Source organism: Biomphalaria glabrata, chromosome 15, assembly GCF_947242115.1.
Source record: "Biomphalaria glabrata chromosome 15, xgBioGlab47.1, whole genome shotgun sequence".
In the NCBI taxonomy this organism is placed as follows: domain Eukaryota; kingdom Metazoa; phylum Mollusca; class Gastropoda; family Planorbidae; genus Biomphalaria; species Biomphalaria glabrata.
This window is the reverse complement of record NC_074725.1, coordinates 1,722,347-1,749,660: the sequence shown is the minus strand read 5'-3', so window position 1 is coordinate 1,749,660 and position 27,314 is coordinate 1,722,347. Positions and strand designations below refer to the sequence as shown.

Sequence of the window (27,314 nt, the reverse complement as noted above, 5' to 3'; positions counted from 1 at the left end):
ATAAGTGCTAGCAGACGACTTTAGAGCATATGGAACTCGAGTGATACGAAGCACTAGAGGTCAACGTATTCAAACTAATGTTTCGTTTTGTATTCATAACGTTTTCGAGCGAGTTTAAGATTCAGCTTTTTTTTTCTCTTGCAACTACAAGCGCGTAATTATTACTGGTGAAAGACCAACCAGCGCTGTAAAACAAACATGAAAAACAGCAGACAGGATTTCCACCTTGATGATGATGATGAAGTAGTTTTCCAAATCTCAAGGGAGGAAATCAAAAATTGTCTTTAAAAGGGAGGCAACAAAAGAAACAATATAAATGTTAAAATGCCTATGTTCGCATAAGTGTGTACACACATAGATGTGTATGCACGTTTGATAGAAGTTAATATAAAGAACTCGGGTAATGTAGCAAAGCACAAAGGAAACAACCATACGCAATGTAGACAAAGTGGAAAAAAATGTGACTACGATGTTTAAAATGTTTTAATATCATTTAAGTTTCTACTTTCATTCTTCGATTGTTTCTATTTAATTACCTAGTGTTGACATTCTCACCACATATATTTTAAGAACCTTAAATTTCAAAAATATTCATTATATGCTATTGGAAAAAAATAACTCCATATACAAAGCAATTTAAAACGTTAAAATATTATGACAACCTAAATGTAACTATATGCATTGCAATGTTTTGCAAACATTGTACTTTAAAATTTAACTACTTAATTTGTACGCTTACTAATAAAATATGCACCTTTTTGTTAATAAAAAACAACAACAACAAAAACAACAACATGAGAAACAAAAAGGTCACGTGACTTCATTGATCCAATCATTTACTTGAGTCTGAACTTACATTGAGGAATTTAAATGGACCATATTCACCAATCGTAAAAAAACATTTAGCCATGTAATTCTCTATATCTTCTATACAAATTACGTAATGCACATAGGCTGTCACGTGATACGTTTTATTTTTCGTCGTTTTATCAATATTATCACGTGGCTAAATGCTGTTTGTTTACGATTGGTGAATGAGGTCCATTGTAATGTCTCGCAGACAAGACAATCATCCCTCAAAGTGGTCGAGTTGTTAGGGCTTTAGCTATTAAACTATGGGACTCGAGTACTTATCCCTGAGTATTACATTTCGAGACGTTTCTAGGGCGCCCCCCTCCCTCACCCATTGTTAGTGGGCATCTCTCATACGTGTTTTGAGTGATCATTTGATGGCTTTGCGTGTCACTGTGTATCGATAAACTGGGTCAACCTTTCTTGTTATTAGTTGGATGACCGAACTGTTGAGATACTGCACTTTATCGAGCCCGGATGGCTGCCTGGCCGTGCGGTTTGCGCGCTGGACTGTCGTTCGGATTTATCGACGGTCGAGGGTTCCAACCGTGCCCGCTCCCATCCCCCGTCGTCCTGCGGGAGGTTTGGACTAGGAAGTAAACTATCTTCCACTCTGAAGGAACATCCGAAACATGCCAAACATTTTACAAACATTTTACAAACATTTTACAAACATTTTACAAACATTTTACAAACATTTTACAAACATTTTACAAACATTTTTTTTACAAACATTCGTAACAGAAGGCCTCAACACTGACGTGCAACGTCACAACCTGTGGGCAGTTTAGACCAATAGCTCGTTGCCACGTCATACAGACCTGTAACGGGAAGAGGAAATCAGAAAAAATTCTATCGATCTATCAAACCATTCTGCCAATTTTTTCCCCCCTAGAACTCATTAACTCTTTCTCTCCTAACTGACGATACCAGCGTTGATTCCACCAGAATGTGGTAAATAATTACGGAGAGAAAGAGTTAAAACAACACGCATAACTCTGTAGGGCCGTAATTATCTTAAACATAAAATTAAACACAATATGTTCCCTGGTCTTTCAACGCTTGTTGGAGATATCCACGGTAAACTGTGCAAGGTCAAGGACGCTTAATTAAACTTTAAAATCGTCTTCTAAATAGTTGTTACAAATGGAAGATCTTAAAAAAATTGGATTCTGTAAGTACTAAATGGAGCTGGATAGGACACACCCTGCGAAAACCAGCTACCAAATGTTGCAAGACAGGCACTTGACTGGAACCCACAAGGAAAGAGGAAAGTAGGCAGACCCAAGTAAACCTGGAAGAGGTCAGTCGTCAGTGAAGCAGAGGGTACTGGAATGACATGGGAGCAGATGAAGAAAGCTGCTCAGAACCGAGTTCGGTGGAGAGGTGTGGTTGCGGCCCTATGCTCCCCTGGGAGTGCACAGGATTAAGTAAGTAAGTAAGTAAGTAAGTGCTAAATAATATAGAACACAATATTCATATAGCCTTAACATAAAAATAGATTATCAATACTTTCTTTAGTTTGTACACCAGTTACACCAAAGAGCTTTGTTATTTTAAAGGTTTTTCGCCATATATGAAAATCTCAACCGAGAATATCGAACGGGAATAAAATAAGGGAAAAAAAAACCCAGAATAGAATACAGAACTATTCAGTCGCATGAACATTAGCAAATGCTCTCTGAAAAGAGACTCCTTTTAAAGTCCCGATTTGCAAAGAAAACAACAAAGACAAAGAAGGCCAGCTCAGAATCTTTTTTTTTAAATGCCACAAGGGAGATAACTTGCGTTAATGAGATTGGTTCTTTATTGGAAGTTGCTGTCCTTTAAAGACTTTAACGGACGGTTAGCCCCAGAGAAATATCAGATTGATTGATTATTCTATCAGCCGAAACGAGCCAGCGCAGATTTATCATGTTGCATTCAGTTCATCTCGCTCTATAGCAGTGTTTCCCAAAGTGGTCTATATAGACCCCCAGGGGTCTACGAAGACTTCCAAGGGGTCTACGAGAGAAAAAAGTTTGGGAACCACTGCTCTATAGGGATCAAAAAGCAGCGAACGGTTGGTTGAAATAACATTAATAATCAAGTGATATTGATGAGACTCTAGCTGTCTGGCGTGTTCTCTACATCCCATCATATTTATTTACAAGTAGCAAGATGATCTGCATGTACTTTAACCAGTTTTGATGAGAAATGTATAAACAAGAAGCGACTACAAAAAAAGTGAAGATTCCTCCATTCAGACCTTGCTATCTAATGTGGGCAAATAATGTAAAGATGACGTTTTTGAGTAGCTGATTGTTAACGAGGGTGCCATGTGGCCAGCACAAAGGTTTTAGTTATAAAAAGTTGAGCCTGGAATTTGATGCTTTATTGCTGAACGATAGAGACCCTTTTCAGACATTTCATCATTAGGCGCAGATTATGTAGAACTTTTCTGTTTCTAAGGCTGAAGATTATTGAGGGCCTCATGTGGCCAGCACGACAACCAACTGCCTCCTCTTTCGCAACGTATGCCAGGTACACATTAGAGTTGGGTGGACTTGTAATCCAGAAATTCATAACCCCCAACAGTCTTCTCTAGGATTTAAACTCGAGACAAATCGGTTTGGAAATCGAGCGCGTTAACCACACAACCAGCAGCGACTATTGCCTATTAACTCTTAATATAGAAACGACGGATATTTGTTAGACATGAAATGTATTTCTTCTTCTTCGCTTTCATTCTCATGTTAAAGATTTCAAATGACGTCACCTAGAGTTGAGATGAACTGCGAATCGGTTTCCAGGTCAGGCAGTTTACCATACAGTTTGACTTTAAAGGCTGCAAGGTGCTCAGGTTTCAGAATAGGAATTGGTAAGCAAGATGAAAACCAATGACAATCTTTTACAAGTGGAAGAAGTTCGTGATTGTATGCACGAGAAAAGTGGCCGAGCGACAGAAGGAAACAAATAAAGGTTTAGGGGAATAGGAAGAAAGGAACTGGAGAAGATTAAAGTGTTTAGATAGAGAGAAGAGGTAGAGAAGAGAGGTAAAGAGGACAGATAACAGTTAATAAGAATATAGTGTGAAAAGGTAGAGATGAAATTAGCAGATGGAAGTTGAAGAAGAGTAGAGAGAGAGAGATACAGAAAGAGAGAAAGAGAGAGAGACAGAGAGACAAAGAAAGAGAGAGAGAAAGAGGGAGAGAGAGAGATACAGAAAGAAAGAGAGAGACACAGAGAGAGAAAGAGACACAAAGAGAAAGAGAGAGACACAGAGAGACAGAGAGAGAGAAAGAAAGACACAGAGAGAGAGACAGAGAGAGAGAGAAAGAGAGAGAGACAGAGAGAGAAAGAGAGACAGAGAGAGAAACAGAGAGAGACACAGAGAGAGAAAGAGACACAAAGAGAAAGAGAGAGACACAGAGAGACAGAGTGAGAGAAAGAAAGACACAGAGAGAGAGAGACAGAGAGAGAGACAGAGAGAGAGAAAGAGAGAGAGACAGAGAGACAAAAAGAGAGAGAAAGAGAGAGAGAGAGAGAAAGAGAGAGACACAGAGAGAAAGAGAGAGACAGAGAGAGACAGCGAGAAAGAGAGAGAGAGACAGAGAGAAAGAGACAGAGAGAGAAAGAGAGATACACAAAGAGAAAGAGAGAGACAGAGAGAGAGAAAGAGAAAAAGACACACAGAGAGAAAGAGAGAGAGATAGATAGAGTTAGCGAGAGAGAGACAGAGAGAGAGAGAGAGAGAGAGATGGAGAAAGAGAGGATCGGGAAAACAAAGATTTTTTAGAATAACCAGTGGGCTCCTAACATATTCCATGTAATGCACTGTTTTATTAGGAATGTTCATGACATTTAAACCCTGATTTCATTGTGTAACAAATATATAAGCTACACAAACCACACTTTACCTTATCTATTAGATATTTCAAAAAATGTAAAACAAATCAGGTTTACACACTTAAGACTATCCTATGAGAGTTCAAACAATGTTTACTAAGTGTGCAAAAGAAGATTACAGGTCACGTTGCCCCCAACAAAAAACTCAGTTTCTCTTCTTTCAGACGGTCGCATCCCCCCCAGGCCACGCAATTTGCCCATTAGCTTGGCTGAATTACGGCAGATGCACGCAAGCCAAGCGTCTTTGAATTATGTTTTCATAACGTCAGCCAGGAGATCAATTGTCCTTGAAAGAATTTGATAAATTGTTGTTTTTATGCAAGTCCATCTCCATTTATACGGCCTGGAGTTTCTTAAAGCGTTAGAGCTTTTTTTAAAAATCTCACGTTCGGTGATAAATGGATCCGCTCCTGGATGTGTCTGTCCGTCTGATCCTTCTCCTAATAGACCAGCGGTTCTCAACTTTTCAGCTCTTTACAATCCCACACTCTGCCGCGACCCCCCCCCCCTCCCATCCCCTGCTCAGACACACAGCAATAGAAGAATAGACAAAACTATTCATTTTTTCGATGGTCTTTGGCGACCCCTGGCAAATCGTCAATCGACCCCCAAGGGGGTCGCGACACACAGGTTGAGAACCCCTGTAATAGACAACACATAGAAACTCGCTGTGAATGGGTCATTGATGTAAAACATGTACATAGTAAAGTTAAAGAAAGTAAAGTTTCCCCTTTCATACCTTGCGATCTACGGGGCAGATGATGTTAAGGTCATCTGTTTCTATGGCCAACGGTTAACGATTAGGGTGTCATGTGGCCAGCACAACGACCATCGCCTTACTTTCTCCGTAAGGAGTCCGGTACCCATTAGAGTTGGGTGGACACAGGGGCGCCCTAAAAATCACGAAATTCAAAATCCAAGTCTTCACCGAGATTCGAACCTAGAACCCCAAGTTTGGAAGCCGAGCTCATAACTACTCAGTCACCACGACCTCCAAAACATGTACATACATTTGCAAGTCTACAGATTGTTTTTCTATTTCGTAACTGATTTTACAAGGTCCAAAAGCTAATAATTCTACAATTTTATTTTAATTTACATTTTTGTGAAATATTTTTAGCAGTAAATTAATGAAGTGGGTGAATCGCTTAAAGGTAAAATGGCAGACACAGAGGTAGACACCGATAGTGATGTGAGAGGGTTAGAGTTCGACTCTTGCAGAAAGAGGTAATCTCTAAGAAAATAAAATATGAAGAAAAACAACAACTAAAAAATGAAATTCACACAAAGTCATAAACAAAGACTTTACAAGATATTGTGTTTGTGATTTGTTTAATGCATATTCTTATTTACTAAGGGAATATCCCTGGAGATGTTAGTCTCATAGCTGTATGTGGCTGAGGAAGAAAATCCTGTTTTTCACAAAGTTATTATCAACTCTTTCTGTCTGGATGGATTCTTTGACACGTCACATCTCCCGCTTCATTTTCTAGAATCAAGCTCAAACTTCGCACAATCATTCATAGTCGAAGGCAATACATGAACTAATCAGAAAATAAGCCAATTATTTTTAAAAAGGGGAGGTAAACCTTGCAGTACTGAGTGATATGGCAGTGATTGTGCTGTGCTTTCCCATTTTAAAAAGCTTTGTTTAAAAATATTATTTTTTTGCTTGTCAAGCCTTTTTTTAAATATTTTTCATAGCAAGCAAAAGCAGGTTGGTTAAGAATGACGCTGTGGGATGGACGTAACTATTAGTTAAAGAGAGACGTTCCAGATCTAGAGCAGAAACTACTGGTTCGATAACAAACTGAAGAATGCTAGAGAATGTGTGGTAACTATGATGTTGATGTTCGCTAAATGTGAGGCATAAAAATGGTAGATGTGTGGTAAAAGTGTGTGATAAAAGTGTGGTAAAAGTGTGGGAGATGTGCGGTAAAAGTGTGATAAAAGTGTGGTAAAAGTGTGGTAAAAGTGTGGGAGATGTGTGGTAAAAGTGTGGTAAAAGTGTGGGAGATGTGTGGTAAAAGTGTGGGAGATGTGTGGTAAAAGTGTGGGAGATGTGTGGTAAAAGTGTGATAAAAGTGTGGTAAAAGTGTGGGAGATGTGTGGTAAAAGTGTGATAAAGTGTGGTAAAAGTGTGGGAGATGTGTGGTAAAAGTGTGATAAAAGTGTGGTAAAAGTGTGGGAGATGTGTGGTAAAAGTGTGATAAAAGTTTGCTAAAAGTGTGGGAGATGTGTGGTAAAAGTGTGATAAAAGTTTGCTAAAAGTGTGGGAGATGTGTGGTAAAAGTGTGATAAAAGTGTGGTAAAAGTGCGGGAGATGTGTGGTAAAAGTGTGATAAAAGTTTGCTAAAAGTGTGGGAGATGTGTGGTAAAAGTGTGATAAAAGTTTGCTAAAAGTGTGGGAGATGTGTGTTTAAAATGTAGTAAATTGTAATAGGTAAAGACGTCTTACCCACACAATTACACTGTAACAGTAAGGTATGTAAGGGAGGCTCGGTGGCTGAGTGGTAAAGCGCTTGGCTTCCAAACTGGGATCTCGGGTTCGAATTCTGGTGAAGACTGGGATTTTAAATTTTGGAATCTTTGGGCACCTTTGAGTCCATCACCCAAGCTCTCAAGGGTACTTGACATTAGTTGGGGAAAAGTAAAGGCGGTTGGTAGTTATGCTGGTCACAGGACACCCTCGTTAACCGTGGGCCATTGAAACAGATGACATTTACATCATCTGCCCCATAGATCGCAAGGTCTGAAAGAGAACTTTACTCTAGTAAATGTTAAAAAGTGTGGTAAGTTACTATGTGTGAGTGTTAAATGAGTAGATATGGGATATAAAGTTGTAGTCATATGGTAGATGGACTTACTATATGTATGTAGGCATCACTTGTATTGTTTATCAAAGACTGACTAGTTGGTATATAGCCTAGTATTTAAGACCAACTATTCAAAAGTAGCTTTGAAGAAAAAAGGCACAAATAATGTATGAAGAATTAGCTACTAGTTCATATGCTGTTTTCAAATTATCATTTTGCGGAAAACTATCATAAAATAGAGAGAGTTAGAGAGAATAGTGGTAGTTTTGAGATAGATGTGTCACATAGAGTGGCGTACCTAGGAATTTTCCCATAATTTATGGCCCACGATAGCTTGACCTCTTTGGGGGGGGGGGCTTGCATTGTGCGTAATATTTAATATTTATTGTAAAAAACTCTCATTTGGGGGCCCGCCTTAAGCGGGGGCCCGGAGGATTTTCGAATTCTCCCCCTCCATCCCCCCACCCTAGCTTCGCCTCTGCATATAGAATATATAGATGTTATTGAAAAGCATAAATATCACTTAGACTTATTAAAGAATATGCTCTTGAGGACTTATTTCTCATCAAATATCTTATGCGTATTTAATTTCCCCCCCAAATCTACCAGGTAATTGACAGCAAAGAAGCAATCGGTCTTTGTGCAAGCCACATAACATCCACGCCAAGCACAGACATTGTACAAACTATTTTCCCCCTCCCAGAATTTGAATATCTGCTTTTCTTTTAAGTCAGTCCAAATGTTAGACTGAAGACAGAGCCTGTTCATTCCAGGCATCGTGCCAGACTATAGATTAGACAGGGCTGCTTTCATTTCATAACAATGATATTTCCGGTGCGGTCTTCTCTGAGGAAAAAGAAAATGGTGCATTGCCTGGCGGCCATGATTTATCGATCCGCTGTGCTGAGTTGCTATTGTGTAGCTTATCGATTGAACCACGATCAGTGGAGCAGACACAAGGATTGTTTGGAAACATGTCATCGTCAGACTAGCATTAACACGCAGGTCTAAATAACGAACAGCTTCAGAATCAAGAGTACTTTAAAGAGAAGAACTGCTCTTTATAGCTACTATTTTATGCCCCGTATCATACGTAGAACTTAACCCTTTTTAAGTAGCTTTTTTGTTCTTTATAGCGACTATGTTATGACCCGTATCATCCCTAGAATTTAACCCTTTCTACGTAGCTTTTTTGTTCTTTATAGCGACTATATTATGACCCGTATCATCCGTAGAATGTAACCCTTTCTACGTAGCTTTTTTTGTTCTTTATAGTGACTATATTATGACCCGTATCATCCGTAGAATGTAACCCTTTCTACGTAGCTTTTTTGTTCTTTATAGTGACAATGTTATGACCCGTATCATCCGTAGAATTTAACCCTTTCTATGTAGCTTTTTTGTTCTTTATAGCGACTATGTTATGACCCGTATCATCCGTAGAATTTAACCATTTCTATGTAGCTTTTTTGTTCTTTATAGCGACTATGTTATGACCCGTATCATCCGTAGAATTTAACCCTTTCTACGTAGCATTTTTGTTCTTTATAGCGACAATGTTATGACCCGTATCATCCGTAGAATTTAACCCTTTCTACGTAGCTTTTTTGTTCTTTATAGCGACTATGTTGTGACCCGTATCATACGTAGAATTTAACTCTTTCTACCTAACTGTTTTGTTCTTTATAGTGATTATGTTATGACCCGTATCATCCGTAGAATGTAACCCTTTCTACGTAGCTTTTTTGTTCTTTATAGTGACAATGTTATGACCCGTATCATCCGTAGAATGTAACCCTTTCTACGTAGCTTTTTTGTTCTTTATAGCGACTATGTTATGACCCGTATCATCCGTAGAATTTAACCATTTCTATGTAGCTTTTTTGTTCTTTATAGCGACTATGTTATGACCCGTATCATCCGTAGAATTTAACCCTTTCTACGTAGCTTTTTTGTTCTTTATAGCGACAATGTTATGACCCGTATCATCCGTAGAATTTAACCCTTTCTACGTAGCTTTTTTGTTCTTTATAGCGACTATGTTGTGACCCGTATCATACGTAGAATTTAACTCTTTCTACCTAACTGTTTTGTTCTTTATAGTGATTATGTTATGACCCGTATCATACGTAGAATTTAACTCTTTCTACATACCTCTTTGCTTGGAACATTGAAAGTTAATTAGATTATGTTTAACTATAGCTCTTTCTATAGTTACAATGTTCTGTTTGGTGTAAGACAAATTTCCTTATGGATAATACAGATTTATTTATTAATATATTATTTGTTTACAAAAGCTCTGTACTGTATATAAGAATAAGACTTACTTTTAAATGTCTTGATTAGACTGTTTTATAAGGAGATATGTTTAAGCCTTTCCACTTAACATTGAACCAAATACATGAACTAAAGGACTGGTCAGTAGAAGAAAAATGCTGGACACACAAACACAAACACAAACGTTAGGCTTGGGTAACTAGTAAACACGCTCACCACACAGCAGGGTATATACCACACATACATCAAAGTACAAAAACACTGACGACAATTTCACCCGCACATTAGACTAACACGGAAATATTAGAAACGCGTTCACCACACATACTGTATATACGACTCATACATCAGACTAAATAACACACTCACACATCTGACAATATCTTGCACACATTAGAAAAACTACCACACACACACACACATCAAGCTATCACATTTGACAAACCACACATACAGGGCCGGGCCTAGAGATTGCGGGGCCCTATGCGAAACGGATTGCGCGGGGCCTAGTCTGGGTTAAGGATAATGAGTGAAAATTAAGAATTTTTGTTTAAAAAAAATGTGTCATTGCATTTTATTCATGTAAAATCACGGTCAAATTAAATTACGAGCCATCTACAATAGAAGGTAGTTTTTTTAACCAAAAGTCGATAAACATTCACATCTGCCTTTTAGATTTACTATCGACTAGCAAAATATCGCTTTTAATTTTTTTTAATGAGATCGAGATAGATTTAGATCTATATTTATATGCCAGTTACTATTACAGTAAATTAAGTATTGGAACTTCCTGTTTTGGTTTAAATACACCGTATTATTTTTATCAAATGAAAGTTAACAATGACAATGTTTTTTTTAACGCGATTAGGATAGTCGTTTTCCATATTTAATTTCCATAATAATAATTGTGTCTATTTTTCAGGACATTTTATGAATTTTTAGGATAATTTAATAACTTAAGTAGATTTTCATGACTTTTTTTTCTTCTACTTTGCAATTTCAGGAGATTTCCAGGAGCTCCTGGGAAATCAGGAGGCCACGGAAACCCTTTTATAAGTTATAATGGTTTAGTTTAATAATTTACAACTGGTGGGCCTATGAAAGTGCGGGGCCCACTGCGGCCGCATAGGTTGCAGTGCCCTAAGGCCGGTCCTGCACACATACATCAGACGTATTACAACACAGGTCAGACTAAACAATAAACGCATCAGATTAACTACCACACACACACAGATTAAATAACAGAAACATGTTACACAAATATTCGACTAAATACCACACACACTACTCCCACTATCTAGACTCTCAGACCTTTCGATCTATAGGGATAATGATGTTAAGGTCTTCTGTTTCGTTGGTCAAAGGTTAACGAGCAGGGTGTCATGTGGCCAGCACAAAGACTTAACTTTCCCCCAAGTAAAGTCAGGTACCCATTAGAGTTGGGTGGACTCAGAAGCGCCCCCAAGGAAATCCCGAAATACAAAAATTCTCCGAGATTCGAAGCCAGGACCTCAGGTTCGGAAACCAAGCGCTTAACCCTCAGCCACCGCGCACCATACCACATACAGGCTACACACAATAAAGTCAACAAGCTTATACCCTGTAATTTGGCACGACCCAATATTCAGAAATGGTCGATACCATCGAGTACCCTTCAGACAGGACTAGGGGTGAAGACACCCTTGTTCATACCTATCCATTGAGAGAAACACTTCTTAGGGGTCATGTGGTTCATGGCCCGGCCCGGTCTTTCCGATTCCCTTACATGACTAATTCGAAGGTCTCAAAAAAAACAAAAAACAAACAACAACTTTGAAACAAAGCTTCGGGCGAAGTCAAGGGAACGTAACTGTATGCAAAGTGCAAGGAGACATAATTTTTAGGTAAGGGTGACAGAATTGTTTTTCTTTTCAGAAGTGTTTCGGCATGTTTTAATGAGACTCAGTCATTCTTCAGAAATGAGGATAATAACGTCCTAATCCAAATCCAACATCCTGCAGGACGTCGGGGGATGACATCTGGGGATGACATCTGGGGATGGCGTCGGGGGATGACATCTGGGGATGACATCGGGGGATTACATTGTGGATGACGTCGGCGGGATGAAGTCTGAGAGGGATGACATCCGGGCATGACCCCGGGGGTGGGGGGAGGATAATGGCGCCGACGTCTTATCTTTTTCAGAGACGTCCCAATATAAATAATCACGTCCCATCGTAATCCTCCAGCTGGAGGACATGGGTAGGCGGGATTGGAACTTGAGACCTTCGCGACGCTATCCGAGACACATTTAATCAGAGAAATGATACATGAAACAAAACTTTTTTTTTTATGTCTCTATGTTGTTATTTAAAACTATTGAAATGGTCATTAAAGTTCTTCAGTAAATAAAACCAGTAAGTACTATTTACATCAAGTTAAAAATAATCAGTATTCTGTCCAAGTCATATCCAGTGCAAAGACCTTCCACACACACACACACACACACTTTATGTCCAAGTCATAACTAGTGCAAAGACCTTCCACACACACACACACACACACACTTTATGTCCAAGTCATAACTAGTGCAAAGATCTTCCACACACACACACTTTATGTCCAAGTCATAACTAGTGCAAAGACCTTCCACACACACACACACACACTTTATGTCTAAGTCATAACTATTGCAAAGTACCACTACTAAGTCCAAGTCATAACCAATGCAAAGTACCACTACTAAGTCCAAATCATAACCAATGCAAAGTACCACTACTAAGTCCAAGTCATAACCAATGCAAAGTACCACTACTAAGTCCAAGTCATAACCAATGCAAAGTACCACTACTAAGTCCAAGTCATAACCAATGCAAAGTACCACTACTAAGTCCAAATCATAACCAGTGCTAAGTACCACTACTAAGTCCAAGTCATAACCAATGCAAAGTACCACTACTAAGTCCAAGTCATAACCAATGCAAAGTACCACTACTAAGTCCAAGTCATAACCAATGCAAAGTACCACTACTAAGTCCAAATCATAACCAGTGCTAAGTACCACTACTAAGTCCAAGTCATAACCAGTGCAAAGACCACTGCTGTGCGTGTGTGTGTATGTGTGTGTGTGTGTAAACTGAGTGAAAATACGTCCGCGTACGTATGGTACATAGTCGATAAATCTACTGCTATACTATTAATTCCGCTGAAGTGTAACTGGAATAGTTTCTAGAGACACGCATAAAACACGAAAAATAAAAATTAAAAATTAATATTCCATAGTCTCTAACCATAGCTCTCCTTCGATCAAGTTGACTCAGTGGCGTAGCTATGGTGCGGAAATAAAGGGGAGATTTCGAAAATTTCCCCGGGCACCCACTCTGGGGGGGGGGGGGGGGCCAAATGAGTGTTCGGAAAAGATTTTTGCATTAAGTATTGCAAAACTACTTGTGGCTTTTCCCCTTTCGAGGGCGAATAAATTAAAAAAAAAAAAGACCAGGAATCAAATTGACTTTGGCCCCACATGACCTTCGCTCTGAATTTCAGTTGTTGAAATCGAAGACACAACGCCACGTCCTCGTGAGTATAGACCCAAAGACTTGCCCTCAGTTTTCTCCGCGAGAGCTCTTCACGTGTCGCTGGAAGGACAGACAAAGAAAGAGGGAAGGGGGGGGGGGGTGTCATGTGTGTGTGTGTGGTCTGAGAGTTGTCTTTGTCTAGAGTCACGTGACACAACTGTAACGCGTCTGGTTTGTTTCGTTTCTTTTTATTATTTTTTTTTTAAATTTTTGTTTTTATTTTTTTTTAAATCACTGTCGGATAAAGGTCGAATGACTTCCGGGTTGTTGGTGAAATTACACCCAATCATAATTAAATCTCTTTTTTTTTTGCTCAATAAGTAATATTTGAAATATTAATTAAGTTAATATTACCTTTAGCTATCTACACATTTAAAAAAAATTAAACAAAAACTATTTAATGTTTTTAAATTAAAAAAAGAACAATACAAATAGAATCGTCAATTCTCGGGTTCTTTTCGTATTTCGTTTCTTTCACATTCAATTCCAATTTTTACTTTTGTAATGAATATATTTTAAATGTTAGATTAAAAAAAAAAAAAAAAGAATATTATACTACTTAGAGTATAGAGATAGGATATCTAGACACACTATATATATATATAGTGTCAGCTTTTGTGTACGCTTACAAACAAGAGCAGTAACACTACATTCAAAACATCAAATAATATGAAAAAGTATATTCAATCTCAGATTGTGTCCTTGAGTTTTTTTTTTTAAAGTTGTAATACATATTGAAGTCGGACTTGGTTGCAGAATGCTAAGTCGCTTGGCTTTTAAACCGAACGATCTCGGGTTCGAATCCCGGTGAATACTGGCATTTTGAAATAAGGTAACCCTGAATTCACCCAACTGTAATGGGTACCTGACCATAAAGTAGGTCGTTGCGTTGGCTACATTACACCCTCGTTAACCGTTGGCCATAGAAACAGATGACCTAAACATCATCTACCCTATGGATCTAATGGAGTAGTCAGTTGACTGATGTGGTGGTATCATTTTTAATTAGTCCCCTTTATACTTTGTCTCTTAACTCTTTCTCTCCTAATTGACGATACCATCGTTGGTTTGACCTCATTACATTAAATTCATGTTTAATTTTTAAAAAAAATTTGTGTTCTGTAAAAAGAGCATGCTTTCCCCTTTAATTCTCTACCAAATAAAACATTTTCTGATAACAAACAACACAGCTATTGAAGCCCAATCATAACAGGGGAGTTTAATAGTAATAAGCAAAATGAAGAATTCCGTCGAAACGTGGACAAATAATTACGGAGAGAAAGAGTTAAAAGTTAGAAACTAACAATAGATAGCTTTGAAACTTTCTATTTTCGTAAGCACTTCGATGGCACAGTGGTTAGCATATTGGCTTGAGAGGGATTGCTCCTTCAAATACGAACTTAAGTCGTACACGTTTTCTTTTTAAAATAAAATACATTTTAGAAGCTATTTTGAAGGTTGATCCACGGGTACTCACCATATAACATTTATGTTGTACTTCATTGCTGCAAGGAGTTTTCCCGCTGAAACCGTGTGACGTAATGTGTCTTCGGAACATGCTCATTGATAAAAAGACGCAAGCCAAATTCAATTTTAACATGATTTTATTTTGAAAAAAGGTCTGACCAGATTTTTTTTCTCCGTGTGGTCAAGTAGCTAGTGATATTTTTAAATACATACAGAACTGTGCAATTTTGTAGGTAATTAATTAGAGCCGTTTTCGATATTTAACTTTTTCTATCCAACTTTTTTGAATCCAAGAACAGAGTGTAAGTTAACAGTAGGAAATGTAAACAAAAAAAAAAGGCCTAAAATATTTAAAGATGTGTCACTTATTGGCTTGGGTTTAAGGACTGTTTTAAAGATGTCTCGCTCCATAAGACAAACAAAACAGCATGATTCTGTTACCACTGGTTAATTGGTGTGCCACGTGACCTCTGTAACAAACAGCCAAGCTGGCTGAGCGTAGTGAGGTGGTTTTAGCCCGAGGCTTTCTGTTGCAACATAAATTACGTCATCAGGATTTGTATTTCAAACCTTTGCTTTAGCAAGCTAAATCTTTACCATTTCAATCTCTCTTTACAAATTATATGCCGATACAAGAAAAAAACATTTAAAATACTATTTTAAAGAAATAATACCTTTTTTTTTATACCTCATCTATACAACTTATAGAGCGATTGTGTTTCTCTTAATAACTAATAAATGTCTGAGTAAAAACAAAGGATAAGAACAGGAGGCGTGTTATAACTTCCGGGTTATCTTGTGTGAGTTTTTTTTCTTTAACCTCAGGGTGGGGATGGAACAAATAGCATGGTGATCCAATCCAAAAGGTCAGCCACGCCGTTCCAATAAGGGGCTATCATAGTAAGAGCAATAAGAGTGGCGGTCCGCAGTATAGGAACATAAGGCGAACTTCCCTTGGTTAGCGCTGCCTTCGACCACTTATAGCGAGTTTACCTTCTCGGTCCAAGGCCGTTACTGCTGGGAGCCCTCATACAGGACTTTAAGGTGAAGAGGTCCCGGTCCAAGCCTTTCCAACTATCAATTGGGACATTTCGTCTGCAAACGTAGTCTCTGAGGCATTTTGTTTGTCGACGTGGTCTCTGAGACATTTTGTTTGTCGACGTGGTCTCTGAGACATTTTGTTTGTCGACGTAGTCTCTGAGGCATTTTGTTTGTCGACGTAGTCTCTGAGGCATTTTGTTTGTCGACGTAGTCTCTGAGGCATTTTGTTTGTCGACGTAGTCTCTGAGGCATTTTGTTTGTCGACGTAGTCTCTGAGGCATTTTGTTTGTCGACGTAGTCTCTGAGGCATTTTGTTTGTCGACGTAGTCTCTACGACATTTTGTTTGTCGACGTGGTCTTTGAGACATTTTGTTTGTCGACGTAGTCTCTAAGACATTTTGTTTGTCGACGTGGTCTCTAAGACATTTTGTTTGTCGACGTAGTCTCTAAGACATTTTCTTTGTCGACGTGGTCTCTAAGACATTTTGTTTGTCGACGTGATCTCTGAGACATTTTGTTTGTCGACGTAGTCTCTAAGACATTTTGTTTGTCGACGTGGTCTCTAAGACATTTTCTTTGTCGACGTGGTCTCTAAGACATTTTGTTTGTCGACGTGATCTCTGAGACATTTTGTTTGTCGACGTGGTCTCTGAGACATTTTCTTTGTCGACGTGGTCTCTAAGACATTTTGTTTGTCGACGTGGTCTCTGAGACATTTTGTTTGTCGACGTGGTCTCTAAGACATTTTGCTTGTCGACGTGGTCTCTGAGACATTTTGTTTGCCGACGTGGTCTCTAAGACATTTTGTTTGTCGACGTGGTCTCTAAGACACTTGTTCGCAAACGTAGTCTCTAAGACATTTTCTTTGTCGACGTGGTCTCTGAGACATTTTGTTTGTCGACGTGGTCTCTAAGACATTTTGCTTGTCGACGTGGTCTCTGAGACATTTTGTTTGCCGACGTGGTCTCTAAGACATTTTGTTTCTCGACGTGGTCTCTAAGACACTTATTCGCAAACGTAGTCTCTAAGACATTTTGTTTGTCGACGTAGTCTCTAAGACATTTTGTTTGTCGACGTAGTCTCTAAGACATTTTGTTTGTCGACGTAGTCTCTAAGACATTTTGTTTGTCGACGTAGTCTCTAAGACATTTTGTTTGTCGACGTAGTCTCTAAGACATTTTGTTTGTCGACGTGGTCTCTAAGACACTTGTTCGCAAACGTAGTCTCTAAGGCATTTTTTTGTCTGCCTACGAAGTATCTAAGATAATTTGTAGTCTTTAAAACTTTTTGTCTGAAACTGACGTCTCAGAGGAATACAGATTTCACGTAAATGTGCAACATAGATGGACTTTCAATTAAAATGTTCCTATACAAACATAAAATTCAAACACATATCTAATATAGTCTCTTCCCCTTTCGGGGCCGCTAAAAACTGCTTGTGAGAGATAGAAAACAGAAGTAAAATAACATTTGCTTGTTTTGAAATAATAACTACTCTTCAGACAAAGTCGACCGAAAACTATTTAAAGGTTGATCTTTCATTCTTTGTATTTTTGTTTCAAATCAGAGACTGAATATAGGTCAGTTCAAAGTTTATAGCCATGTTTTTTTTTTTTCGTTACCAAAGAGAACTAATAAAATCCATTTAATCATTTCTGTATACTAATGAATAATTCATGTGTAAGCTTATAGGTCAGTTATTTCAATAGGTCAGTTATTCCAATAGGTCAGTTATTCCAATAGTTCATGGAAAACCGGGGGGGGGTGAAATGACCAGGGGATGAAATGACCGGGGATGAAGTGACCGGGAATGAAATGACCGGGGGATGAAATGACCAGGGGATGAAATGACCGGGGATGAAGTGACGGGGGATGAAATGACCGGGGGATGAAATGACCAGGGGATGAAATGACCGGGGATGAAGTGACCGGGGATGAAATGACCGGGGGATGAAATGACCGGTCACCATGGAAAACCTATTCAAGCCTCACGGAACACTAGGGAACACAGTTTGGGAAACACTATATTAAAGGCTACAACAGGAACCAGGAGAAGAAACGCAACTCAAACAAATGAAACAGTAAACAAGGGAAATAATGCGAATGAAAATAAAAATCCAGAGCATATTAAGTGCAATTAATGACGTAGAAATCTAAATATAGAAACAGACAATTGTAGTGCCAAATAGAATTACAATAATCGCTGGGCGAGTGATTTGCCCCTGCCTCTATTTATATAGGTCATAGGTGCATTATGGGAAATTGAGAAATGGCTGCTGTGTACTTTTGATTTCAACTTAAGGCAAAAAAACAAAACAAAAAAACTTATTGTTGTTTAATAGAATTTTTTTTTCTTACGGATCTCAAATGACGAATTTCGCGACCTGACCGTAAGGGCCTTTGCACCTACTAAAAGTTTATCTACAAGAGTAAAACAATAATGGGAAAATCGTTTTGGTTTTATATTTTTATGCTAGAAAAGATCTTCAGTACATGGGAAAACTATCTCGCATGGAACGGATACAGTTTGTCGTTCAGAGGAAACGTCATGCAATAGACATAAGGAAGATGACGTCAAGAAATAGACGTCAGGGAATGGGTATCATGAAGCAGACGTCAGAGAAAAGACGTCTTGGAATAGACATCAGAGAAAAGACGTCAGGGAATAAACATCAGAGAAAAGACATCAGGGAATAAACATCAGAGAAAAGACGTCAGGCAATAAACATCAGAGAAAAGACGTCAGGGAATAAACATAAGAGAAAAGACGTCAGGCAATAAACATAAGAGAAAAGACGTGGGGCAATAAACATCAGAGAAAAGACATCAGGCAATAAACATCAGAGAAAAGACGTCAGGCAATAAACATAAGAGAAAAGACGTGGGGCAATAAACATCAGAGAAAAGACGTCAGGCAATAAACATCAGAGAAAAGACGCCAGGCAATAAACATCAGAGAAAAGACGTCAGGCAATAAAGATCAGAGAAAAGACGTGGGGCAATAAAGATCAGAGAAAAAACGTGGGGCAATAAACATCAGAGAAAAGACGTGGGGCAATAAAGATCAGAGAAAAGACGTGGGGCAATAAAGATCAGAGAAAGACGTGGAGCAATAAAGATCAGAGAAAAGACGTTTTAATATTAAACCGGTATAGTATTGATGCCTTATTGAAGTTTAGCCGTAAAAATTATGGAATAATTAGTTTTTATATTCTGCATCGTTTTAATTTGAATTTTAGAAATAAATATAAGGCTGCCTGGCCGTCGTCCTGCGGGAGGTTTGAACTAGGAAGTAAATTATCTTCAACTCTGAAGGAACATCCGAAACATGTCAAACATTTGACAAACATTTTATGCAACTTATAAATCAGAGGATAAAAAAACAAATTTTGTATTTGATGAAATTTCAAAAATTGCATAATTAGCTAAGCTGAGAATTAAAAAAAAACATGACAAGGGGCCTACGAGACTAAAAGGTTTGGGAACCACTGCATTAAACCGACCACCTAATGACCACCATTAACAAAACAATTTTAGTACATGCACTTAAGTAATTACTTAAACTATTCATGCAAAAAATAAACATTCACAAATTAGAAACAACAAAAAACAAACAAAGAAACAAACCTGAAAACACATTAAACGCACAAAGACAACAAAATGAACACACATTGAACACAGGTAGAAAACATGTTGAACACACGGGTTGTCGTAGACACATGAAAGACACATATAAAATACCCCCCCCCCCATTCGACACCCCCCCCCCGCCCCCCAATCAACCACTCCACAGCCCCTCCATTTCCTGGGGGGTCGAATGGTAATTCACTATCTCGACGGAGAATAAAAAATGTAGGTAATTAGTCACTAATGGCATTGGGTGGTGGCGAGAGGCGATGTAGGTTGACGGGGCATCGTTCAAGGCGCTACTTATTCGCTCATTAGCTCAACAACTTGTTACTAAAGGGCGATAACAAAAAAGGAACAAACGCTAAAGTGTTAAATGGTTTCACATACTTAGAACTCCTGATGGTGGAGCTTAGAGAAATCATGGGAGATAAGCGCTGACTTATGACTATGCATGTTCCCATCTTCCCTCACTTCTTATAAAAAGATAAATATGTATTCAAATATACATACACCTCTTTTTAGATTTACAAAAAGCTGTTTTATTAATTTGTAAATTATTAGTGCTGCCATACACGTCATTCTCCCCAAAATACTGATGAGTGCCCATTAAAGCTTGGTGGACTCAGAGGCGCCTAAAGATCCCGAAATGAAAAATCTCAGGATTCGAACCCGGGACCCCCGGTTCAGAAGCCAAGCGCTTTACCGCTCATCCACCGCGCATCCAAAAAGTGCGGGGTGGGGGCTAAACATTCTTCTCCCCCCTTCCTTAGCCAAGGCTATGTTGACAGACTGACAGACCTGATGGGTCAATATTTCAACGCTTGGGTCCTTAAGCATGATTCTTTGTAAGCGTAAATCTGAGAATGTTTATTATTGAATTTTAAAAAATATAATATTCAAATTTATGTTTGTATTGGAGGAACAGTGAGAAAAAGACAGAGAGAAAGAGAGAGAGAGAGAAAGAAAGAAATTAAGAAAGAGATTGACGAGAGTGACAGACAAAAGGGAGAAGTTGAGAGAGAGAAAGTGTTAATTGCGGAAAAAGTAAATGGATGCGAGATAGTTAGAGTGACAGAGAAAAAAAACACAGAGAGAGAGAGAGAGAGAGAGAGAGAGAGAGAGAGAGAGAGAGAGAGAGAGAGACTTAAAGAGACAAAGACACCCACAAAGTATTAGCCTACCATCAGTTAGTCTGTTTAAATTCCTGAGTCTGAAACACTTTCATTAAGCTCACATCTATAATCCCTGCTCACCCAGCGCTACATCCCGTTTGAATTTCTCACCAGATTGGAAAACCGAGTCCTGCTGTCTCTCCCCCCCTTCTCGTGAGGGAATGAGGATAACATATGTCCCCTCTTTGGGCGCCCTCTCGCCCCACCCTCCCTCTCTCAATCACCCTCCCTTTCAACCAGACTCGTTTCCCCCGCCCACTTCGCCGTAAACACTCGGACGTCACGCGTGAGCGGGATGTTTGTTCACGTGAACGTCGCCAAGGTGTCGCGCGACGCCACTCACACGTGCGCACAGGCTGCTGGGACTTGAGCTGAATGACGGTAAGTGGTGGCGAAGGGAAGTAACAACAGCCAGACGGAATAAATGATTTTTTTAGAGTTGCAGCCCCTGTTTAAGGGGGAGAATGGAAATAAAGGCGCGAACTCTAGAAGTGACAGCTCTAAAGTAATTTAGTTGAAATAGGGTCGCGGTGAAGTTTCCCTTTCAGATCTAGTGGTCTATAAAGGTCATCTGTTTCTGTGGCCTACGTTTAACGAGGGTGTCATGTGGCCAGCACCATGACCAATCGCCTTTACTAATGTCAGGTACCCATAAGAGCTGGGTGGACTCAGAGGCACCCAAAGATCCCGAAATGAAAAATCCCAGTCTTTACCTGTAATCGAACCCGGGACCTCGGTTAGGAAGCCAAGTGCTTTAACGTTCAGCCACTGCGTCTCCGGCCGAGTGATAAAGGGTTCCAATCTCAGTGAAGACTGGACATTTTTTTATTTTCGGGATTTTTAGTTCATCCCTGAGTCCACCCAACTCTATAGGTACCTGACGATAGTTGGTGAAATTAAAGGGATTGGTTGTTACGCTAGTCAGATGATACCCTCGTCGGATAAATAAACAGATGACCTTTACATCATCTGCCATATAGATCGCAAGGTCTGAAAGGGGTGTTTTATTTAACCATATACATCTACAATTCATAATGCTTGGTCCTAGCTCACTCATCACTGTTTTTCCCACTTACTATGGACGATAAAACAGAACATTGTAACCTGTTATAACTTATGCCTAGAAACACTAAGCCACTATCACGAGTCAAACCACAGCGGTCAAAGTCACACAAAATGATTAGCCATTTTGACTCAATATGTTGTTTTTTTTAAGCGGACATTTAAATGTTTCAAGTTCACGAATATATTTCCTTCGCTCAGTGGAGTAGCTAGGGTGGTGGAAAGGAAGGGGGGGGGTCCACTCACCTGAAGGGTCCCCAGATGAATGGCCAAAGTTTTTTTTACATTAAATATTAAGCCAATGCCATGTTATCTTGCTGTTTTATGTAAATTAGTGACCATGTTGCATGTATTCCACACATTAGACTTGTATATTTATTAACTACATGATGTCGAATGTCAAAATGCAAGGGCCCCTAAAGAGGCCGTTCCGCCGGGCCTCCAAATCCCTTACTATGCCACAGCCTTCGCTTCAAATCCTGAACACTTTTTTGGTGCCCAATTTTCGTTCCAGTAAATATGTTGTAGTTTATTTCTACATCTAAATCTCCTCTAGATCTGCATTATTGTCCGAGGGAATTAAATCAGTGTAGTCATCAAATATTTTTCAAAAAAAAAAAACAACTAAACATCTGTATACGGTTTGTGGAGAATTGTTTTCCTAACTAAGATTCGTCTCTAACTCTACACCTATGACGGACAAAATAAAATACAAATGCCTTTAGAGTAGACGTTTGTCAATAGTGATGTTACATGTTTTAAACTGTTTTAAACTGTTCCGCGGAATGAGAAAAGCTTCGATGATTTATTTATATGAGAAAAGCTTCAATGATTTATTTATATCAGTACTTCTATAATTTACGGGTAAAAAAATGTGCTTTGCGGGGGGGGGGGGAGGTAGGATTATTATATGCTAGGATGCAACGTAAGATTCAAAGAAGGGTTTCCTTTGCTTAAAACTGAGCTTTACTGGCGTTTCAATTGAACATGTATTGAAGGGTAACGCAGCTCGAGCATCTGTTCGTAAATATATACAGAAGTTTATCAAAAATCATTTTCATAAAATAACTTTTGACTTAGCAAAAAACAACAACAAAAAAAAAGTGCGAAAGTGCAATATTTATTCTTTTAAAACAATACATCCATTTTTAGAGAATATTTACATTTTTAAAGAATTTTTAAAAAATTGAAAAAAAAAATTTTCTCTGACTGCCGATTCCTAAAACCAATCAGGCATTGGTTTAGGGCTGAAGGCTTTGCGTTCCCTGTCACCATCTGGTCTCTCACCATCTGGCCTCTCTCCAAGAAGAAAATCTGGTCTGTCGCCTACTGGTGGTCTTCCATTTTCTTTGCGTTCCCTGTCACCATCTGGTCTCTCACCATCTGGCCTCTCTCCAAGAAGAAAATCTGGTCTGTCGCCTACTGGTGGTCTTCCATTTTCTTTGCGTTCCCTGTCACCATCTGGTCTCTCACCATCTGGCCTCTCTCCAAGAAGAAAATCTGGTCTGTCACCTACCGGTGGTCTTCCATTTTCTTTGCGTTCCCTGTCACCATCTGGTCTCTCACCATCTGGCCTCTCTCCAAGAAGAAAGTCTGGTCTGTCGCCTACTGGTGGTCTTCCATTTTCTTTGCGTTCCCTGTCACCATCTGGTCTCTCACCATCTGGCCTCTCTCCAAGAAGAAAATCTGGTCTGTCGCCTACTGGTGGTCTTCCATTTTCTTTGCGTTCTCTATCACCATCTGGTCTCTCACCATCTGGCCTCTCTCCAAGAAGAAAATCTGGTCTGTCGCCAACTGGTGGTCTTCCATTTTCTTTGCGTTCCCTGTCACCATCTGGTCTCTCACCATCTGGCCTCTCTCCAAGAAGAAAATCTGGTCTGTCGCCAACTGGTGGTCTTCCATTTTCTTTGCGTTCCCTGTCACCATCTGGTCTCTCACCATCTGGCCTCTCTCCAAGAAGAAATTCTGGTCTGTCGCCAACTGGTGGTCTTCCATTTTCTTTGCGTTCCCTGTCACCATCTGGTCTCTCACCATCTGGCCTCTCTCCAAGAAGAAAATCTGGTCTGTCACCTACCGGTGGTCTTCCATTTTCTTTGCGTTCCCTGTCACCATCTGGTCTCTCACCATCTGGCCTCTCTCCAAGAAGAAAGTCTGGTCTGTCGCCTACTGGTGGTCTTCCATTTTCTTTGCGTTCCCTGTCACCATCTGGTCTCTCACCATCTGGCCTCTCTCCAAGAAGAAAATCTGGTCTGTCGCCTACTGGTGGTCTTCCATTTTCTTTGCGTTCTCTATCACCATCTGGTCTCTCACCATCTGGCCTCTCTCCAAGAAGAAAATCTGGTCTGTCGCCAACTGGTGGTCTTCCATTTTCTTTGCGTTCCCTGTCACCATCTGGTCTCTCACCATCTGGCCTCTCTCCAAGAAGAAAATCTGGTCTGTCGCCTACTGGTGGTCTTCCATTTTCTTTGCGTTCTCTATCACCATCTGGTCTCTCACCATCTGGCCTCTCTCCAAGAAGAAATTCTGGTCTGTCGCCAACTGGTGGTCTTCCATTTTCTTTGCGTTCCCTGTCACCATCTGGTCTCTCACCATCTGGCCTCTCTCCAAGAAGAAAATCTGGTCTGTCGCCAACTGGTGGTCTTCCATTTTCTTTGCGTTCCCTGTCACCATCTGGTCTCTCACCATCTGGCCTCTCCCAATTTGCAAGAAGAAATTCTGGTCTGTCGCCAACTGGTGGTCTTCCATTTTCTCTTAGTAAAATGTTTCCATCCCAGGCTTGAAACCAATTATTATTTTTTTGTCTTTTTATGACATATCCTGATGTGAACGCCACTGTAAGGTAAACAAAAATTACAATTATATTTTATTTATTTGTTGGAATAGGGAATGGTGGTCAGGGGGATGTGGTACACTTTAATTATAAATGACCCAAATTATTTGTGTATGTGTAATTATTAATTTATCTAAATAAATAGCAGGTTTTACTTTTTAAAATAAAAAAAAAACATTCCTCAAGTAAAAATGATATTTGTATTAAACATTTACACCCAACCCGAAATATAACTTAATTTTAACAATACATTTCTAAAAGTATGTGATATGTTGCCTACGGACAACAAACATAATGTTATTATAATCTCGTATTGTCTTTGTTTGCGTTTCTTTCTTACTAAAAATAGCTATATATATATATATATCAGTACATAAAATAAATAGTAAACTTTATATAACGCTTGTCTCCGCAAAGTTGTCAAGTGGTAAATGATGTAAGCACTCCACTACCTATAATATGCTTCCTAATGGCATGCGTCTCAAATAGCCTCTGACAACCAGTCCAACTCCTGGCCTTTACGCATGGCTCAAATATTGAGTCCGGTGGAACTGTTCTCACTAACAGGAGAAGGGGCAAAGGCGAGTATCTGGCGCCTAAACCAGTAAGCTACGGGCAGGAAAGTCCGATAGCCATTGCTGGCTACCCACCTAGGAGAAGGAAAACTCTGAATTCAAACCTCAGCTGCCTTGTAGCTATACCCAATCATTGGAAAGGCTTCGGGAGTCAACCCTGAAAAAAAATCAGGAGCTGGCCACCCTAAGGCAGTTTGCAGCACCCAGTGCTACACCTTGGCAGAACCTGCGACGCCGCTAACCCCAAACTGTTTCGGCACTGCCGTTCCTTTGAATACATCAGCTGCGTGGAGAAAGGGGAACTATTGTGAGAGCGACATCGTTCCGACCACAGCTTATGCCCAGGCATTCATCTCATTTCCATGAGATGATCCATAGTCGCTGCGCGACTGAAGGTGGCCATTGAATTTAATGCTTATAGCATGCTCAGAGCGCTTTGGTCCAATCTCAGTTGTAGACCAGTGGGGGGGGGGAGGGGTATCTAGGAGAAAGGTTTTCCGTGCTGCCTTTAGGCGCTCAGTTAACACAACTCTGCTCGAGTCGGGTGTCGAACCTCGAGCCCCCTTCATAAGTAGCCAAGCCAAGTTCAAACGTACTGAGAGTTGTGTGAACTTAGCTTGCACTAGGAATAAGGAAGACGCGCTTCACAAGAACAATAATAATAATAATTTATTCTATTCACACATTTCTGTGCTAAGATTTCGACTTAAGTTTCAACTAACTTGAAATATTGTACAAAATAAATTTAACAAAGTCATTACCTAGAGCTAAGAGCAACGCTACAGCCTTCATTGTGTGCAGGCGATGTCAGTACGAAGTAACGGGTCTGTATTAATTGTTCAAATCTATATTTTCGTTGTCCTGCTGGTGTGTGGTCACTCTCTGTCCAGTTCTGGCCACAGTCTGTTCAAATCAACACTTATATAGCGTTGGGATCCAGCGTGCAGACCAGGGGAGTGCGTGATCAGGTTATGCTACAGGTCAACATTGACTATCTCCAGGTCTGATCGTGACAGAAGAGGATGTATAACTAAACACGCACGCACTGGTAATCTTCAAAGATAATGGTGTAAACAAATCAAAATTAAGTTTTCATAATAAAGATACTTATTGTTTTGTAAATAAATATTAATTTGTACAAACACACACAATCAGGTTTTCAACGTTACGAGAGTATTGTTTAGTTTTACTTGGAATTGTTTTTCAGAATTGAGGATTAATACATTCTAGCTAACACGTCCTGAGGACTGTGGGGGATGGTTTTCGAGGAGGATTCGAACCTGAGACGACAGTCCTGACAAGCATACCATACAACCAGGCAGAAGAGATCCGAAGTATTATATCCTGCAATAGAATGGCCGCTCCAAATCGTGGCTAAGATTCTACGAATCTTCATAAAGAGCTCTTTCATGCTTCCGTTTAACTCACAATAACTACTTCAATACCACACGGGACTCCACATCTGGGACTCCACATCTAGGACTCCACATCTTGGGCTATGTATCTTTCCCTCTGTTTCTCTTTCTCGCTCTCTTTCTCTATCTCTCTCTCTTTCACTGTTTCTCTATCTCTCTTTTTCTCTCTGGCTCTGTTTTTTCTCTCTCTCTTTGTTATACTATCTCTCTTCTCTCTTTTTCTCTCTATTTGGTTTCTCTATCACTGTTTCTCTCTTCCCCTCTCTCTGTTTTTTCTCTCTGTTTCTCTCTGCTTTTCTCTCTCTCTCTGTTTCTGTTTCACCCTCTCTCTCTCTCTCTCTCTCTCTGTCTCTCTCTCTCTCTTGTCTATTTGTCTAGTTTCACTAAGCCTTAACTTTGTCTATCTTTTCCCTCTTTTCCGGTCTGTCTCTTACCTCTCTCTCTCTCTCTCTCTCTCTCTCTTTGTGTGTGTGAGTTCAACTCTCCTTTCACCCAACCACACAAAGATATAGATGTGTGGGTGTGCGGGAAAATGAAGCTAATAGATAGAAAAGCTTGCATTGGTGGACATCGGGTGGACATAGATTTCGAAAACGGCTCTATTAGAAATATATATTTGGGAAAAATTTACTAGCTTATTGGTCACATAGTTAAAAGTTTATTTTCATTGTTATATTTTTCTATAATAAAATTTAAACATGGCTATTTTGCCCATTCTTTCAGCTGGAATTA

At 39.5% G+C, this 27,314-nt stretch overlaps 2 protein-coding genes across 3 annotated transcripts in view; both read right to left on the bottom strand.

Annotated features, from left to right (window-relative positions):
• Positions 1 to 20,865, bottom strand: part of LOC129923198 (uncharacterized) — a 50,126-nt gene extending 29,261 nt beyond the window's left edge. Inside the window, exon 1 of one of the 2 annotated variants that reach the window (XM_056013213.1) lies at positions 20,710 to 20,865. The gene's annotated coding sequence lies outside the window, so the exon portion shown is untranslated. Of the gene's footprint in view, positions 1 to 9,883; positions 9,905 to 20,709 lie in introns of those variants that run through there. The other variant, XM_056013214.1, reaches the window with a different exon arrangement.
• A 2,008-nt stretch (positions 20,866 to 22,873) lies between these two features.
• On the bottom strand, positions 22,874 to 26,048 carry LOC129923049 (basic salivary proline-rich protein 1-like). Its single transcript, XM_056011837.1, has 2 exons — positions 25,929 to 26,048; positions 22,874 to 24,594 (listed from the first exon to the last, which is right to left on the bottom strand). The coding sequence occupies exons 1-2, from the start codon at positions 25,957 to 25,959 to the stop codon at positions 22,982 to 22,984; spliced, it is 1,644 nt and encodes a 547-aa protein (XP_055867812.1). The 5' UTR covers positions 25,960 to 26,048; the 3' UTR covers positions 22,874 to 22,981.
• Positions 26,049 to 27,314: the final 1,266 nt, after the last annotated feature.

Coding starts and splice junctions, on each gene's coding strand:
- LOC129923049 (XM_056011837.1), bottom strand. CDS start 25,959: ATGAAGGCTGTAGCGTTGCTCTTAGCTCTAG. Junction 24,595..25,928: donor AGCGTTGCTCTTAGCTCTAG/GTAATGACTTTG, acceptor TTTACCTTACAG/TGGCGTTCACATCAGGATAT.